At 48.0% G+C, this 17,104-nt stretch overlaps 6 protein-coding genes across 6 annotated transcripts; all 6 read left to right on the plus strand.

The window, feature by feature from the left end:
• Positions 1-72: 72 nt before the first annotated feature.
• BO87DRAFT_79528 (Hsp70 family protein) lies at positions 73-2,242 on the plus strand. Its single transcript, XM_025629573.1, has 5 exons — positions 73-262; positions 314-1,548; positions 1,636-1,687; positions 1,737-1,854; positions 1,946-2,242. Exons 1-5 carry the CDS (start codon positions 173-175, stop codon positions 2,206-2,208), a joined length of 1,758 nt encoding a protein of 585 aa, XP_025484750.1. The 5' UTR covers positions 73-172; the 3' UTR covers positions 2,209-2,242.
• A 365-nt stretch (positions 2,243-2,607) lies between these two features.
• Positions 2,608-4,088, plus strand: tif35 (translation initiation factor eIF3 core subunit g; the record flags this gene model as incomplete). Its single annotated transcript, XM_025627054.1, has 4 exons — positions 2,608-2,624; positions 2,739-3,363; positions 3,717-3,888; positions 4,036-4,088. The coding sequence occupies 4 exons, from the start codon at positions 2,608-2,610 to the stop codon at positions 4,086-4,088; spliced, it is 867 nt and encodes a 288-aa protein (XP_025484751.1).
• A 1,610-nt stretch (positions 4,089-5,698) lies between these two features.
• Positions 5,699-6,624, plus strand: BO87DRAFT_298014 (uncharacterized protein; the record flags this gene model as incomplete). The annotated part of the gene is made up of 4 exons (XM_025619039.1): positions 5,699-5,850; positions 5,970-6,092; positions 6,303-6,381; positions 6,511-6,624. Coding segments are annotated over 4 exons (468 nt in total), but the record flags the coding sequence as incomplete, so codon positions are not given.
• Positions 6,625-9,431: 2,807 nt separating this feature from the next.
• BO87DRAFT_392924 (uncharacterized protein) lies at positions 9,432-10,633 on the plus strand (the record flags this gene model as incomplete). The annotated part of the gene is made up of 7 exons (XM_025625032.1): positions 9,432-9,477; positions 9,612-9,645; positions 9,741-9,806; positions 10,133-10,154; positions 10,188-10,206; positions 10,249-10,315; positions 10,375-10,633. The coding sequence occupies 7 exons, from the start codon at positions 9,432-9,434 to the stop codon at positions 10,631-10,633; spliced, it is 513 nt and encodes a 170-aa protein (XP_025484753.1).
• Positions 10,634-13,082: 2,449 nt separating this feature from the next.
• Positions 13,083-15,452, plus strand: BO87DRAFT_79801 (NDT80 / PhoG like DNA-binding family protein). Its single transcript, XM_025629574.1, has 3 exons — positions 13,083-13,409; positions 13,488-13,584; positions 13,657-15,452. The coding sequence occupies exons 1-3, from the start codon at positions 13,385-13,387 to the stop codon at positions 15,305-15,307; spliced, it is 1,773 nt and encodes a 590-aa protein (XP_025484754.1). The 5' UTR covers positions 13,083-13,384; the 3' UTR covers positions 15,308-15,452.
• Positions 15,453-16,095, plus strand: BO87DRAFT_79802 (uncharacterized protein). Its single transcript, XM_025629575.1, has one exon. It carries the CDS (start codon positions 15,598-15,600, stop codon positions 15,991-15,993), a length of 396 nt encoding a protein of 131 aa, XP_025484755.1. The 5' UTR covers positions 15,453-15,597; the 3' UTR covers positions 15,994-16,095.
• Positions 16,096-17,104: the final 1,009 nt, after the last annotated feature.

Consider the following 17,104-nt stretch of genomic DNA (forward strand, 5'->3'; position numbering starts at 1 on the left):
TCCCTTGCGAGATCGCTGAACATTTATACTTACCTTACTGATACTTCCCATACAGAGGCGTCTCACAGACAAGTGTGATTGGATCGGCTTACTGAAGTTGAGGCTCTCCTGTCATAAGCATCAGGTTCCTTGCAACGATTATAAAAGCGGCAAACAAAAGAACACAAGAGACATGACCAGTTCTTCCAGTAAAAGGACCATAGTCATTGCGGTGGACTTTGGCACCACCTACTCTGGGATAGCCTGGGCTCAAATGAGTAACGTGCGTGGATCGCAACTACATTATTGGAAGAAATACTGATGCCTTTCCCAGCCTGATAATCACCATATAATCAGGGAATGGCCGCAATATGGCTCTGACTCATGTGGTGGATTGACCAGCGAAAAAGTACCCAGCGAAGTCAGGTATGAGTATCCTCAGCACGGGAAGAAGAAATGTCTATGGGGTTTTCAAATCCTGGAGGAAACGCCACGGATTCAGTGGTTCAAACTCGAACTTGTTCCTGATCTTGATCTTGGGGAAGGATCAAGACCGTCTTCGACACACAGTGATTGCCGCCGAATGCCTATTCCCTGCTTTTCATCACCTGAGAAGGTCGTTACCGACTACCTTCGTTCCCTACGTAAACATGCAGTTAAAATTTTGAAATTGAGACTTGGTAGCTCAGTGGACAGTACGAACCTCGAATTTGTGATCACAGTCCCAGCAATGTGGCCAGATAAAGCGAAAATGTCAACGCTCTCGTGCGCAGAAAAAGCGGGCTTTGGAGACATATCCACGATACACATTATATCTGAGCCTGAAGCTGCTGCCATACATTCGCTACGTGCTCCTGGACACCCTTTGGCGGATATTGGAGATACGTTTTTCCTCTGTGATGCGGGTGGCGGCACAGTAGATCTTATTACGTTCATGATTACTGGGCTTGAACCCTATCTGCGTCTAAGAGAAGAAGCTCCGGGTACTGGATCCATGTGTGGCAGCACGTTTCTCAATAGGAGCTTCGAAAAGTTGCTGGACGATCGCCTTTCCCAGCTCCCGGGATGGGGCAGGGACACGCTAGACGAGGCAATGCAGCGTTTTGAAAGTGTCGTGAAAAGAACATTCGAGGGAAGCACTGATCACGATTTTATGTTTCCTGTGCCAGGTATAGCAGACGACCCGGAACTCGGGGTCCGTCGCGGCCGAATTCGCGTTACTGGAAAAGAGATGCGGAAGCTATTCTTACCTACTATACGAGATATTGAGAAACTTGTCCAAGAGCAAATCCAGACTTCTCGTGCAGAGGTGAAAGCAGTTTTGTTGGTTGGAGCGTTTGGACAGAGTCCATACCTTCGCAAACATCTTCGTGACTGCTTCTCTCCGGGCGTGCAAGTGATAGCACCAGTCGACGGCTGGACTGCTGTCGTTAGGGGCGCGTTGGCAAAGACTCTTGGGGACATTTCCGACACAACGGCGAAGACTTTCATAGAATCCCGCAAGGCCAGGGAAAATTATGGGACAACGTACCAGACCGAATTCATTCATGGGGTGCATGATGAGAAGAAGTAAGTAGCAACAATTTTCCTTGTGCGATCGGGTCAACTCTTACAATCTTGGGGCTAACTGAAGACTATCGCATCTCGATACTGGAGTTACTTTTATGGTGAGTATTATATTGATGTTATGAGATGGTTTGTTCGCAAGGTATGGAATGATTCTCAAGTCAATATATAAACGCTAACGACGTATTCAGGGGGATGACATGGAAGAAGCGAAGGCCATCAAAACAACATGGATCAAACGTAGACAGGTCAAAGATGGCGCTTTCGACTCAATTAGGGTCAGCCTATACAAAGTGAATACTGCTATAGGTGAAAAGCCACCTTTGTATTTCAATCGCCGCAAGTCCTCTCGCACAGCTGAAAATGGTTGATTACGGATTATTGACTATGCTATTCTTAGGCGTGAAGCAACATGCCACATTGAACCCAAGTCTCGGTGTCATTGAAAAGGAACGCATCGCAATTAAACGCGGTGCAGACAATGAGCTATACTACGTCGTCCAATACGAAATTCACGCGGTGTATTATTCCGCTCACTGTGTCTACACACTCTGGTATGAAGGTCGCAACTATGGAAGCGTCAAAAGCGGACTACGTCTAAACGTGAAGCTTCTAAACATTTGGATTGAATCTGGTCTGAACAATCATAGTGACCAGGAATAGCCACTCGTCGGCCATGGTATTTACAAGCAAGGCGGAAAGGGGAAGGGTTAACATGCGTCTGGGCGTTGTCATCTTGATATGTTCTGGCAGTGGGAAACGAGATAGCATTGAGGCAGATCTTCATTTAATAGGCCGTATAATATGCATCTAAATCTAGAGAAAAGAAAATAAAATAAAAGAACCGTCTTATTGTAGAAAGATGTTCGGTGCATGCATACCAACGGTAGCCATCATCCTGTCTTTCACGTGACCCAGGCACCAACGCACCAGCCACACTTGTCATGCGCCACAAGGCATTTGCCGCGCCGAACAAATCCACAACGGATCTTGCATCTTTCGCTGAAATCCAGAAATTCAGCAACAATCGGCGACATCATCAACCCCCCCATCACACACACAATGTCGAAGCTTGGAAAGTAAGCGGAAACTCCCCCCAAACCCCCGAAAATCCAGGGTCAAGAAGCGACAAAAAAAAAAGAAGACAACGAAAAGAAAGAAAATCTGACCAGGACTGTTTTTCCACTTTCCAGCCGCGCCGACTGGGCCGACGACGAGGAGTTCGACGACCCCTCCGCTCTCCCCCCGCAGCAAATCACGACCAACAAAGATGGCACGAAGACGATCGTCTCCTACCGATTCAACGACGAAGGCAAGAAGGTGAAGGTGACCCGCCGGATCAAAACGACCGTTGTTCGCGAACATGTCAACCCTCAGGTCGCGGAGCGGAGGTCCTGGGCCAAGTTCGGTCTGGAGAAGGGCAACGCGCCCGGACCTTCCTTCGATACGACCTCCGTGGGTGAGAACATTGCTTTCCGGCCCAGCGTCAACTGGAAGGTTCAGGCGGCCGAGGCGGAGAAGAATGGTGGCGAGAAGGGCAGTATGAAGGATCAGCTGAAGGACAAGAAGGTCAAGTGTCGTATTTGCAGTGGCGAGCACTTTACTGCTCGTTGTCCCTTCAAGGATACTATGGCTCCTGTCGACGAGCCCTCTGCTGGTGGTGAGGGTGGTGCTGAGGATTCTCCGGCTGCTGGCGCTTTGGGTGCTGGTACTTCTAGCTACGTGCCCCCTCATCTGCGGAAGGGTGCTGCTGGTGGCGGAGAGAGAATGGCTGGCAAGTATGAGAAGGATGATTTGGCGACTCTGAGAGTTACGAACGTGAGTTTTCCCCAATTACCTCACCCTTGTCTCTGGTTTCACTGGACACTGTTTTGCTATTTGCTGGTCTCCCCGGAGGGGGAGGGGGGAGGGGTAGAGGGGACAGGGGATGCTAGTTTTCCTCCTTCTGTTCCTCTCTTCCTCCTTTTCCTTGCCTGCTCTGCCCTCTCCTTCCCCTCTAAACACTCCTATTGGTGTTGTTCTGAGAGAGGGAAAGAGAGAAAGAGGAAGCAGCCCTTTCGGGCACACACATGGATGTCATGAGAACAGCAATCAGCTTCCTCTACTTTCCGTGCTTCTATTGCATTTGGATTCCCACGGACACATCACTGACTGACAACAAACCCAAACAGGTGAGCGAGTTGGCAGAGGAAGGAGAACTGCGGGATCTGTTCGAACGCTTCGGTCGTGTCACCAGAGTTTTCCTTGCCAGAGACAGAGAAACCCAGAGAGCCAAGGGCTTCGCTTTCATCAGCTTTGCGGATCGGGACGATGCTGCACGTGCTTGCGACAAGATGGATGGCTGTAAGTTATCCCTCTACTTCATTCATTCCATTCCATTCCATTTCATTTTTTTTTCTGCGTCATATTTGTTTTTTCCATTGCCATCGTTGCAATGTCAGCAACAAAGCAAGTTATCGGAATCGCAACTAATATTTCCTCTTCATCTAGTCGGTTACCGTCACCTTATCCTGCGCGTCGAATTCGCCAAGCGTGCCACTTAGATTTTCTCCTCCAAATTTCCAATTCCCATTTTTTCTCTTCCCACACTTCATTCTCCTCCTTATTAACTTCTTCTCTTGCTTTTTGGTTTTTCCGTACGTATCATGACATGACACCCTTGGGTCTCTTTTCGTCAGGCAGGCGGGTTTCTCCATCCATCCACACTTCCCATGGCTGAAGAAGATCTTCATCTCTCATCTATTGACTACTTTTCTTTGTATTGTATGATCCGATCGATAATGATGATTACTGAAGAACAAAAGGCATCCCAAATGTGTCGTGCGTGTGTGAGTGTGTGTGTGTGTGTCGTCTTCTCTTTGCTTTTTTGAGGTCGATTTGATACAGAGAAAAGCAGCGTGGTCTGGTCTTCCTTTTCCTTATTCGCGCACTACTCTCTTCCGGTTCAATGTGTCTATTTGTCATGCTGAGTTGCAAGGCAAGGCAAGGCAAGGCAAGGCAAGGCAAGGCAAGGCAAGGCAAGCTTGCTTGCTTGTTTGCATGCTCCTCTTTTTCTTTTCTACTTTTCCGTGCATTGATCGATCGCGGGTGGAAGTATTCTTAGATCGAGAGAGAAGGTTCAAACCCGAAAACAAAAGTATTTCAATTTGTTCGTTGGAGTCACACTACATAAGAGTGAAATAGTAATTAAGTAAAAAGGTTCGGTCCTGCTTACTTGGGAATCTAAGTAGTAGTACTGTCCTGGTTCTAGGACGGGGAGGAACTGGTTTTATTGGTTATTGGGGTAATGCTCCCGTATCATCGTCCGTCAAGTATCGACAGCCTGGCTGGGGTCTACATCTCAATCAGATGGTAGACATTGAAGAGCCTCCTGCTTGGTATGTATCGGGTAGTTGGTTATTAGATCCTTGCTATGATGACTCAATGCGTATTAGCTGACAAGCTTCTATGATTTGGCGGCATGTGTCAGAAAGGCCTAGACTTGAGCCACTCGGGACGTGACAAGGCAGCATTGACTGTACTGATCAGGCTTTGCAGAGACGAGCTGCATGGTGAATAACGACCATGGGTCTACAGAGTGCGGACCAACGAGCCAAGATCATGGGCAGTCTGTAGATGGTCCGGGAGTCAACAGCTAGCTGTCTATGAACGCCGATGATGCTGAGATATTGGTCATGACAGTTGCGAAGGGAGGCTGTGTTGTCGTTCGGTAAAGGTGGAAGGCTGCTGGCTGATAGTGTGTTTGCATGAGCTTCGTCATGAGTGTCATCGGCAAGGCAGCTCTGCATGTATGTCTATCTAGGGAAGAAAATCGGCATGGCAAGCGGGACGACGCACTTCTCAGTAGACGATTCCGCCTTGTATGGAGAGCATGACCAGATGTGAGATCGATATCGAGCCGCCATGACCCCCGGGCCACAGAGGACATCTCCCAGCATACGAGTGGATGCACGGGACTATTCAGAGCGTGGCGCCAGGCCAGTGGCTTTCGATATTCAAACAAATCAATTCGGTTTCGTGTAATCTTCGCTCACAGCCCGGAGCATTCGCTGCTCAGAAGGATTGTGAATGGTGCTGTGTGTCCAGATGGTTGGTTACATTGCATGAAAACGGGTATGGAACGGGAAGTTGTTAACAATGGTTTTGTGTATCGTTGGGGGGACGTATCCAGCAAGTCCTGAAACTAGCCTTTCTTGGCTCTGAGACAGACCCTCTGGCTTCATTCTGTGCGACTCGAAGAGCGTACAAGACTGGCAGATGGGATCCCACTGCCCGCTCCGTGTCCTCGTGCACTTGGACATGCCAGTCCGTTGGCCGAAGCTCCATCAACGTCACCATTGCCACTACCGCTCAATCAGGCATGACGGCCGCCCTTCATCTCGTTTTCTTTGGCGCATCGGGTTTTATGACTGGTCCATCATCAGACTCCATGCAGGCATATGCCTCGCAGCCACCGGCGACTTTCTCGGTTCTTTTTCGTTGCTAGATTTATTCGTGCCGCTCTCCGTACGCTGCATAACAGGGGATACTGCTGAGGCTGGGAACACGTCAGTCATGACCTGAGAAGAGTATACAGCTTACCTGTAAAGCCTTACCGCCATGGACTGGCGAAAGGGATCGGGAAAGATAGGGCGTCACTATTCAGTGTATCCCAGCACCACTCGCATCAGTATTGGAACCGGGCTGTACTATGCACCGATGATAGACATCAGCATAGACAATTGATCGACTGACTAATGGCCTAAGAAGTTGCACAGACAGGATGGATGTAGTAAAGATGCGCCGGCTTGCGGGCGCGCCCAAAGAAAATGCTGCAGGCCTATTCGTAGTTATAGCGTGCTTTGTCGAACAACCAGATGCATATTGCAATTGGTGAGAAGGAGTCATATTGCGGAAATTAGAAACGAAAGCCCTTGTAGCTGACAAGGTGCAGGGCAATATCAATAAAGCAGAAAGTGGCCGGAGGCCGTCCTTTCACTGCAGGTGGTGGCAAAACCAAAGAGAGCTATACTCACCAAGCAAAGGGTGCCTTACAACAAGACTACACCTGACCCTACCTTGACAAAGAATCCTAGTTGATGGCAATTGGGAAATCGTACAAGTGGCTGACCAGAGTCTATGCAGACCGCATCCAATACTTTCGGGTCCGAGGCTACAGCGTTTTTAGCGCAAGTTGTCGGCTATGACACGCGTTGCAGTGATACTTGTGCTCCCATTATAGTAGTTCATGAGAATATATTGGACCGCTTGTGCTTTGGGACGCCAAGAACGATCGTATCTATCAGGTTTATCCTGTACCTGTACATTAGCATGAGGGAAGCGGTTGACCTTGTCAAGATCATCTTCTCGATGTGATGGTCCGTTAAAAATAATTGAATAAATGGGGCCAGATGCAAAGTGGAAATCACACTTCGTCGGGCAGCTGAAGCTGGGGCACTAAAAGCCTGCCAAGGACTCATTCAAACGTGGGAACATTAGGGGATCCCGGAAATTAAAGCCGATTGTTCTGGACTCTAGATGAGCTCAGCTGCCTTGATTGGCATGACAACCGATGTGCGGACTATCTTGATGGTCCAAACCGTAATATCGGCCAATTGCAGATGAGAGCATGCCATGGCTGTCCCTTCGCTCGATTATGGCTTATAAAGGTAATTATTCGACTGTCGTACAGGAGTGCCGTCCGCAGAGGGTATCAGCCACCACCAGTGCGGGTAGAAAAAGTCAGCAGGTGAAGAGAAGAGCGTATCGCAGCTATTGCTCCTGGAACACTGAAGATGCGAGTCAATCGGAAGTACTCCATCTGCACAAAATGTTAGCACGGGCAACCCTAGGACAGGTCCAACACATTCCCGGATAGGCTAGAAGCCACGGTCTTGAATGGGACCTTGTTCGAACTCTAATATGGACGGGTTTCCGGGCGGACGGGCCTCTCTTAACCAAGGAAAGGCTGGGGCCAGTTGAGACAAAGAAAAAGGAATTAGTTAAAGAAGTTTACTCACTATGGAGACATCGGTAGTGGAGAAAGGTTTCTTCGGAGTAGGAGTAGGCTTGCTTCCCACGAGTCACGGTAACTGTGTCTCCATAAAATGATACTCTGTGATTCGCTAATCAGTCCCCACGGGTATTAGTGGACTCTAGATCGAGCTGTGAATGGCGGCCAAGACAGCAAGCAATAAATTTTTGCTATTGTGTAGGCGGCCATCGTGGAGGGCATCTATCTGGACATGCCAATAATAGACGAAAGGCCATGACGAGGACCGTTGCCTGAACAAGGTTTTTTCTGACGGCGCCAACGGCAAGGCTACTAGTCAGTTGAATGCCATAACAATAAAATATATAAATCAAAAAAGAAATGGATGGATGGGATGGAGGAGACAAGGACAGGGACGATAACGGGGTGGATGGTCCAAGGCTCAATTGTTGTTGTAAGAAGAAGGTCCATGCAGGTATGCCGCTATACTATTTTGAGATGACCCCATGCGGGGCACGTGCCTTCGGTCGGGTTGGGTTTAGCGTCACGATGCGGATCCCGATTCATGTTTTGGTGTGTCTCCGCCGAACCAGGCGCACGAAATTCAAAGGGGAAAGAATAAGCAGGGAAAACAAGCAACTCCACAAACAAATTCCTAAGATGTTTACCATCTGGAAAAGGATCCAGTTCGAGGACTGTCTTTTCACTGTTTCTGATCTTTCAGGAGAAAATTCGCCCCTTTGCCGATAACATCATCATCTCATTCATCATGACCGATCAGCAATGTCCTTTCTAGGGAGAAATTTGAATCTCATGGGTCTTTGACGCCCTACCCTTGGACTTCAACCCGCCGACAGGCTTCCATTCAACGGGCTAATGGGGCTTACCCTGGCTTGAAATGCAACCTCCGTCTCTCGCCCCCCCTGGTTCAAGGTTACTATGGGATTCGCGCCGCATCCCGCGGACACATCCTGCACGACATTCGCCCTCCCTCCATTAGGGACCCCATACCCTTATACAGGCCTCCAACAAATGGCTCTCAGTTAAAACCCCAGCACTTGGTCTCCACCAATTATACATCCTTGGCTACTTTTTTCAGCACGGTGCATATCACATCTCAACCAACTAGCTTCCTGCGAGCCTGGATGATCATGCAGCCACATAATAATCCTTCACCGGATAAGGAAAAGAAGCCAGAAAATAAGAGGAAAAAGGAAAAGGGGAAAACACAAAACTAATTAAAATTAAGGAAAAAGAAGAAAAGAAGCGAGAAAGAAGACACTTACGCCCACCCCCACTGGCTGGGATACCAGAGACCACTACTTAACCTACTAAGTATTTTTTCCCGCTTCAGGTTCGGCGGTCTCCTTTGCCCTCTCACCAATCAGTGCCTCTTCTCGATTCTAGAAAACATTGCCGTGTGCTCCGTACAGCAAATGTTACTTTCTCCGTACTGGGCAAGGGTGGTGTGACTGGAAGAAGGTATTATTGTTGCTGGAGCATATTCCCTAACTATTACTAGTACAGCCTAAAGTTCCAACCGATTAGTGTGTATGGGGCGGGTCATGACTACACACTGCTCTTTGTATCGGCCGCATTTTGGATTCGAATCGTTTCCAAATCGTTCAAGCCCATGTCGGTGAGTGAACAAACCACCATACGGTAACAAGAAAGAAAATGAAAAAATAAAACAAAAATGACATAATGAAATAAAACAACCGTTGGATCGAACATGTCGATCGCCTGATCTCTCATTCATGCAAGAGCTACTGCTGCTCGTGCCTCAAGCACCCGAGATCCTCTTGAGAGCATCCAAGGCCGGAGCTCATGCCTAGAACATGGATTCTTTTTTTGGGTCCACAGGCCCCTGTCTGGGACTGTACAATTGTTTACGGAGTACATCGACCGTTCGTCAATGGCCTTGAAAGCTATTGGTTGTCTGCATCTGCCCAAGCTCAGCAGTTATCAACAGTCTCCAATCATGCGACTGGGGTCTGCACGATTCCCGGAGTGATGATCGTCGCTACTAATCCGTTCTAGCACCATTCTAATTTGTTTTGCTGCACTTTGCCGTTCGCCGGGTGTTCACACTAAGGACAGCTGACTTTGCCGGTGATGTTCTGTATGGAGTATGGACAGTTCACCAATCACGCCGCCAGCTGAACCATGTCCAAGTTGGTCTCCATTCTGCTCTTGAGTTTGTGCAGCCTTGAAATCTGCCTAGACGTGGACCATGGGAATGTAACATGGATTTCAACGAATGCCGTGTCTCTCCGACGGTTTCGACAGGGTCCCAAACTCTTTTTTATCCCTTTCGCGCCATTTTAGTTGATCAGCCAGGAAGGCAATTGCTCACTCCACCCACTAATACAATTAAAAAAAAAATCCAAATAGAGAGAAAATGAAATAAGAAGAAAAATTAACAATAAAAAGAAAAGAAAAAAAAAAGGTGAAGCATATTGTTTTCTGGGAAATAAATGGGGGAGGGGGGAGTGTGCCGAAGGGACGAAAATGGAAAACGGAAGAAAAACAAAAGAGCGCCTTTTCTATTCGCGCAAGCGTATCCCAAAGGCAGCACGCATTGTAGTTCGTTTCTTTTCTTTTTCTTCTGCTCAGTCATGGATCGGAAACAACAAATGTCTTTGACCCTGGCCTCGACTAAACTCAACAGCAAACTCGTGGTGAAAGTGGTATTCGCTTTCAAGCTTAAATTGGCAACCTGAAGCTCCCAGGGCTTGTGCACAACGAGCTTCTGCAGACATTTCCGCCGCATCTTACCAGGATCGCTCATTGGTCACCGTAAAGGGGCCAGGCTAGGTAGACAGCGGAGAAAGTGGGCGTCGTGTTGGTGTGGGCAGGAGAAAATACCATGACATGAAGGAAGTGGTTTTTCATCCAACACCGGGAAACAGATATCAAGCGACCAGATCCCTCGACTGCCGGTCCAGGGCATTTTTACCAGTCAACTGCCCGTTCTGCACGGCGGCTAACAGTCCTCTGCGACTCAATTCTCCATCTTCTTTGTCAAAATTCCTGATTAATCCACCGAGAGGCCAAATTGGAGCCCTGAGCCCAACAGTTATCTCCTTGACGTGGACAAGCGGAACATTGAGATAACCGATATACATACATATAGGGTTTCATCTCAAAATTGAAAGCTGCAGTGATAGATGCAAAATAACCTTCCTCATTCTTGACTCAACTTGCTCGTCATCCGCCAATTGATACATGTGAGTCCATTCCACTTATAAAATTCAGGATTCTGCACCAACAATAACTCTATGGCACATGCATCTCTATCTTCTCCCTGTCCTTGTCTTCCTTCTGACTCCATCCACATTCATTGCTTTCGTTCTTCTTCTTGTGCCTTCTTGAGTGGTCCCATCACTATTCCGTTGTCTGAAATGCTTCGGCTACCACTTGATACTTCCATGGTTATTGTTCTAAACCCTACATCTTTTGTTCAGCCAAGCCACTTACCACCGATTACTGCACCGTGGTGTGGGTAGGCTTATGCCTTGACAGCACTTGCTACATTCTGCCTCTATTGTAAGATTTACCTAGCAAGCCGTTGAGAGATCCTTTCCGTCATGGCTGCCGTGGCGAACATGGAAAGCTGAGCACAATCATTTACGGATGCTTCTATGTTTTCTTTTCTTTTCTTTTTTTTTTTTTTTTCCCTTTCTAAATCCACGAATTTCCTTTTTTGTTTCGCTCTTCTTTTCTTCCCTAGATTAGTTCCGTTCACCCCTCTCTGTCGCCCCTTTTACATGAACATGTCGTCTACCTCAGTGGGATCGGATACCTGATCAGCCACAATATCATCGAAGCAGATTTACTTCGTGCACTAGTCGACCTTTGCTATCCTCGGGGATGTGGAAAGGTCCATAACCGCCTGTGTTGATTTCCTTTCAGCGGTTTGTTGAGTCACTAACGGTGTTATAGAATAGCGTCGCTATACCAGGGATCTCGCCATTTCAAATACCTCCGAATAAGAGCGATAGTGTATGTCGAGGCGCGCGGTTGTAAGACCAACAGGATACTTCACTGACACCTTTCGCTAGCTATCGCCTTTTCAGCTTCTAGCGTACCCCTGTTGGGCGCCGCCCAAGCCTAGCGCTCGCCGGGCGTACTTTTAGTGCTTTAGTTTGCGTTGATTCCAAGGGTCCCAGACGTGAATCGGTCTCCTGCGTCTAGCTTGCTAAGCCAAGATACCCTGATTTACTGATCTACCTTGTCTTGAACTTCTTTTAACGGCAGTTTGCTAGTTGACTGTCGCAAGTTTGCAAATGAATCACTGTAAGTGGGCTCATTTCTTGTTAGTACCGTTGCGAACTGGGTTTTTGTCACGGGTATGGTTTTCTTTATTACCGCCAAAGATACGATCTGAGGAGCGGGCTTTGCACTCGTGACCCAGTTGCGACTTGCTTCTGACAGGCGATCTACATTCGGGGTGACGTTTATTTCTTCCTTTTCGCATCTCAAGCTCTTCTACTCGGTTACACCATTTCAGGCGCTCCGTTCCTCTGGTATTATAATGACATCAGGAATACTGCTTCCTTGGTGGACAGGGATGGGGTTCCCTATTTCATACCGGGCTGATCAGATAATTTGTGTCCTTTCTTTTTCGTTCCTTCCGGCTTCCTTATTTCCTCGCATTGTTCTTGGTGAATTCCTATGATATTCGTTATCCAATTCTGTTTTTTCTTCTCTCCAGTATTGCGCTGTGGATCTGCTCGCTACCGATTGGGACCTGGCAATGCGATCTAATCATGAGCTCTTTCTTAGCAACACTTCTGCAAAGCACCTTTCCACTGGACGGCCCGATAAACACCGACGGGGACTATACAGGGACATCACGACCATTTTCGAGTTCGACAGGCTTTTCCATGGATGAAGAGGAAAATACCCGAAGGGGCGGTGCTGTTGGCCACCCGCTGGCGCAGCCAGTGTCAATACCAGCTACCAACGGCCTGCGATACAACACACAGCAGCCTGCGATGCAGGAGGTACCGTAAGTTGTCTTTCAATTCGGACTGCCCTTGTGCTCCACTTGGCCCGCTTGCAGCCACTAGTCACAGCTTCTCCCTTCTAGTCCGAACAACCTGAATAGTTGGCCCAACGCCCTCGATTGATTTATTATTCTTTATTATTTTTGCTGTTATTATTATTATAATTACGATTATTATTGCTATTCCTTTTCTATTATTCTTTTTCTTTTCTTTTCTTTTTTTTTTTTTTTTACCTCCTACCTCCCCTACCATCAATTATTATCAACATGATTTTGTCGTGCGCTGTTGATAATAATGATGTTGATGGCAATCTTGATTATTCCTGAATATTCCAAATTTACTCACTTTAGCCCTGCGAGTGTTGAGTGGCTTTATAGTCATTTTCATTTTCTATTTTCCCTTTTCGATGTTGTTTCCCTTTTTTTGTTTTTTCCCTTTTCCTTTTTCCATTCTTCTCCATGTTGAGCGCCTATTTCTCATCATCCATTTTCGTCACTGCTCCCTTCTTTCTTTTTGAATTTCATTTTATTCCTACTTCCTTAATTTTTTTTTATGTCAAAGTGCCGTCCTTAATGGTCTATACCAAACTGCTGCTTGCATGCGTCTACCTGCTGCTCCCTGGTCGCATTACCGAATCTTTAGCATATCCTCTCGCAAATGATGGCCACACAGCTCGTCGCTGGTTCATTTATACATGCTGTATGGTCGTGATGCGTTGGGATCCAAGCGTTCTATATCTTGCTTTTCTTCTGCTGTCATCCTCGACGATTATTTCCGGCAATAACCCAGCAGATGCAACAACTTACTGACCTGGGTCTGTTCTTCTAGCTTTCCGACGTCTCCTACCTCCATTCTCATGAGCCCTACTGACACATGCTCTGGTTCGTTTCCCTTTATCTCTCGGTCCCCTGCCATCGGCTAACACGCGCCCTCCATCAATATGGTGCGGTGCTTCACAGAAACATTCTCTCCTTCATCGAACTCACTGTATACACATTCTTCAGGAATGCCATACGATAGAATGTCGGATTACAGATCCCATCGGGTGCCCCCACTGTAAGTGTGTCTCAATCTTTGGTACTTTGTTGACATGCACCGATTGATAAGAAAACTTTGGGACCTGTACAGTCAGCCGCCCGCCAACATGTCACCTAGTCTGCAATCGCAGGGGACAACCGTCTCTGGAAGTACCTCCATTATGGGGCGAAATGATGGGTATCCGGGAGCATACACACTCCATCGAGGACCGTTCCAAGGACCTTTGACAGGTCTTGGGGAATTCAATAGGATCACACCCTTTGGAACAACCCCTCGAGGTGTTATCGAGGGCACTATGAATCGACCCCCGAGCGTGTATATTGGGTCGGGGACTATGTTGGTGGACGCCGTCCAGCAACGTTTACCCCAGCCAGTTGCCGATGCTCCTCCGTTCGGCGAAACTATGGTGATTCAACCGGTCGTCTCCGGAGCTCAAACCATCACTCCTGAGATACAAGCCAAGATACATAAGGGTTTCTTCCAGGTCGATGACAAGTGGACGTGCTATAGACGCAACTATTTCTCAGTCTCGTGTTCGTTCACGTTGCAGCCGTGGTCAAACGCTCCACTATACGTGAAATTGTCGGAGCATGGGCCAGAACGCATTACAAGATTTGCCATGTCAATTTCCGCCGTAGTGAACCAACAAGTTGGAGAAGTTCGGGAATTGGTTCAACACACCCCAAAACGCGACAAGCAATCGGAAAGAAAACCGGGAAAGGTCATATTGCAACCCTCTCAACCTACGCCCTTGGTTCTGGGCCACGGAGCATCACCAAACAGCAGTCAGCATGGGTTTTCGTTGGCCTCACAGTCGGCTGGGTTATCTCTGGATTTCGCTGGTTACCCAGGAGCGGGCCAGCCTTCACAGCCGCCAACCCAGCACACGTTTGAGCGAATTCAGTTCCAAAAGGCGACGGCGAACAATGGAAAACGGCGAGCCCAGCAGCAGTACTATAATCTAGTCGTTGAGCTCTATGCTGAGGTCGCCAGTTCGGTTCCAGGGACCGATACCCAATGGGTCAGAATTGCCAGGCGACTTTCGCATCCAATGGTAGTCCGGGGTCGCTCCCCGGGCCATTACAAAGACGGCCGCCGCGATAGTTCGACCAGCATGGGCCCCGATGGAGGGAGCGGTGGCTCCGGCGATGGAAGTGGAGGGGCTGTCCTACCCCCAGGATTAGGAGCAGGTGCACGGTCTCACTTGGCCCTCATGCCGTACGACTCTTCTCAGCGCGGTGGGCCACATTACGGTCGAACAGATTACCATCAAATGACCGCGCCAGACCGGTCACCCCTAAGCGAGAGTCCACACATATCGTCATCCTCGTCATCGGCGTTTGATATTGGACTCATGAATGATAACACCATGGATCCGATGGACTCGATGAAAAGCTCGTCCAGCATGGATACCTATCAGGACTCTAACTATAGCGTTATGAACAACCGAAAGCCGGCAAGCCATTACCGCCAACCACATCCCTCATTCGAGTACGAATCCGTTTCCAAAACCAGCGAAGAGACCGGCCATGCATTTCCCCAGCCATTTGAGTCGATGGTCTCTATGGTGACGAATAATGATCAGCATGAACCTCCGCATTACCTGAAACAACCCCCTCGGCTAGCTTCTCACCTGTACCAGCACTCTAGTAGTAGTGGCTTTGACCCCGTCTATTCGACTCGCACCGCTGATGGGAGCTCTTATGGTCGATTTACCAACTCCCAAAGTCTGTGCGCTTAGCAGGTCTCTGGTATTTTCCTTTCCATCTCAACCCTTGCGAGCCTTTCATGCACATCTCTCGTGTTGTGTGTGTTTCCGTCGTTGTCTTTTCCTTATCGCACTTATGTTTACATTCTCTAGTTTCTATTATCTTTTTGTCATCTCTTCTATTTCCCTACTTTTTTTTTTCTTATATCTTTTCTTACTTCCTTTCCTCCTATTCTCTCTCTTTGTGATCCAGATGCTTTTGGAAAGCTTTCCTTCCAGCTTCTCATATTACCTGTTCATGAAGCAGAAAAGACTTGCCCCAGATGAAGTTCTTCTGTCCCGAGCGCCTGACCCTACGTTTTCCGAAACGCGTTGGTTGCATTCGACGGACATACGATGACTTATGCGTGCCTATAGACTGCGAAGCTGAGCTGACCTGCCCCCTCTCCCATGTTGAAAGAAAGTTGAAATTGCATTACCACGGTGACAACCCCTTTTGGGATCCTTGTGCACCGGGGCTTGTTTCATTCCCTTTGCTTTTCCTTCGCCCCACTTATTTTTTTTTCCTTCTTGTCTCCAGCCTGTCAATTTCCTTCTCTCTCTCTCTCTCTCTCTCTCCCCCATCGCAACCCCCTATTGATGCTGCCTCCGGAAGGACCAAAGGGATGATGCATTACTTCCATTGCCCGTTCACAACAGACGGGGCCCAAAACATATGAGTTTCTACATGTAGACGAGACTTGAATTTTCCTTTTCCAGAAAGGCCAAAAAGAAAACATAAATACTATTCACTATGATTTTTGGACTTATTAATATTTTGATGCTAAAACAAACTAGCAAAGAAACTTCGTTTTAGAATTACGAACCAACAGGAAGGCTAAAAACGAGCGTCTTTCTCGGAGTGGAGCATTTCATGACCATTCGAGAACATAGCGAACCAAGATAGTAATAATTCGCATGCAAGACCCAGCCTGCCAGGGAGAAGGATTATAGTTCGCCGGGAGGGGGTAATAATTGGTTACTGCCGGGGTAGAATTTTCTCCGATATGCTGCCCTACTTGGCCCAGCTAGGTATGCCGCTGTCAAGTCAATCCAATCTCAACTAACTAACCCTGTTCGCTGCATGCGGAGAGGGGGGTAAGTCTTGAAACCAGAACCAGAACCCCATGCGCGGAAAAAGCAATATGGAAGGGTACGAAGAAACCCAACGAAGCGGATCCCTCATATTATTATTCCTAAATAGGATTTGAACGTACAGATAACATGAATTGCCAATGATTCAATGAAAGAGGGGGGAAGAGAGTGTGTGAGAGAGAGAGAGGGAGGGGAGCCGGGTAAGGGACAACGGATTGAGATCCGAGACTTCTAGTTATGCAGTATGCCGTAATTGATAGGTGATCGATAGTACCAAGATTAGTAGATGATCATCATGATGCTTCTAGCTCACAGCCGTGGCAAATTCCGCGGTAAACTTAAGGATATGTGTTTACCTATTTGAATGGAGGTCAGGGAGAGGATCAGGGAGGGGAGAGGGTGGGAGGGGGGGAAGCTGCGTGAGGAGGGATTTGGTGGTGGTTAGGGGAGGTGTGTGAGAGGGAGAATGAGAGACCAGAGAGAACAAGCCATTAACGACCCCGAGCCGCCCGGATCTCAGGCCAGATGACGAGGGAAGATCGACGAAGGGACCGAAGCCCCATCCTTTCATTTGTTGTTGCCGAGTTTGGCGGTCGGTCACCGACAGCCATTGAGGAGGAGGGGGGCGGTTAACTCCCAGTAAGTAATTTGGTGGCAGACATGCCTAATAGGTACATACACTACTACTAGTTTGCG

Source organism: Aspergillus neoniger (genome assembly GCF_003184625.1).
Source record: "Aspergillus neoniger CBS 115656 unplaced genomic scaffold BO87scaffold_2, whole genome shotgun sequence".
Classification (NCBI taxonomy): Eukaryota; Fungi; Ascomycota; class Eurotiomycetes; order Eurotiales; family Aspergillaceae; genus Aspergillus; species Aspergillus neoniger.

Excerpts from the sequence above, each read along its gene's own strand:
- BO87DRAFT_79528 (XM_025629573.1), top strand. The coding sequence starts at position 173 with ATGACCAGTTCTTCCAGTAAAAGGACCATAGTCATTGCGGTGGACTTT. Across the intron at positions 263-313 it reads CCTGGGCTCAAATGAGTAAC|CCTGATAATCACCATATAAT; the intron begins GTGCGTGGATCG and ends TGCCTTTCCCAG. Across the intron at positions 1,549-1,635 it reads GGGGTGCATGATGAGAAGAA|TTACTTTTATGGTGAGTATT; the intron begins GTAAGTAGCAAC and ends TCGATACTGGAG.
- BO87DRAFT_79801 (XM_025629574.1), top strand. The coding sequence starts at position 13,385 with ATGAGCCCTACTGACACATGCTCTG. Across the intron at positions 13,410-13,487 it reads CCCTACTGACACATGCTCTG|AAACATTCTCTCCTTCATCG; the intron begins GTTCGTTTCCCT and ends GGTGCTTCACAG. Across the intron at positions 13,585-13,656 it reads TCCCATCGGGTGCCCCCACT|TCAGCCGCCCGCCAACATGT; the intron begins GTAAGTGTGTCT and ends GGACCTGTACAG.
- BO87DRAFT_79802 (XM_025629575.1), top strand. The coding sequence starts at position 15,598 with ATGAAGTTCTTCTGTCCCGAGCGCCTGACCCTACGTTTTCCGAAACGC.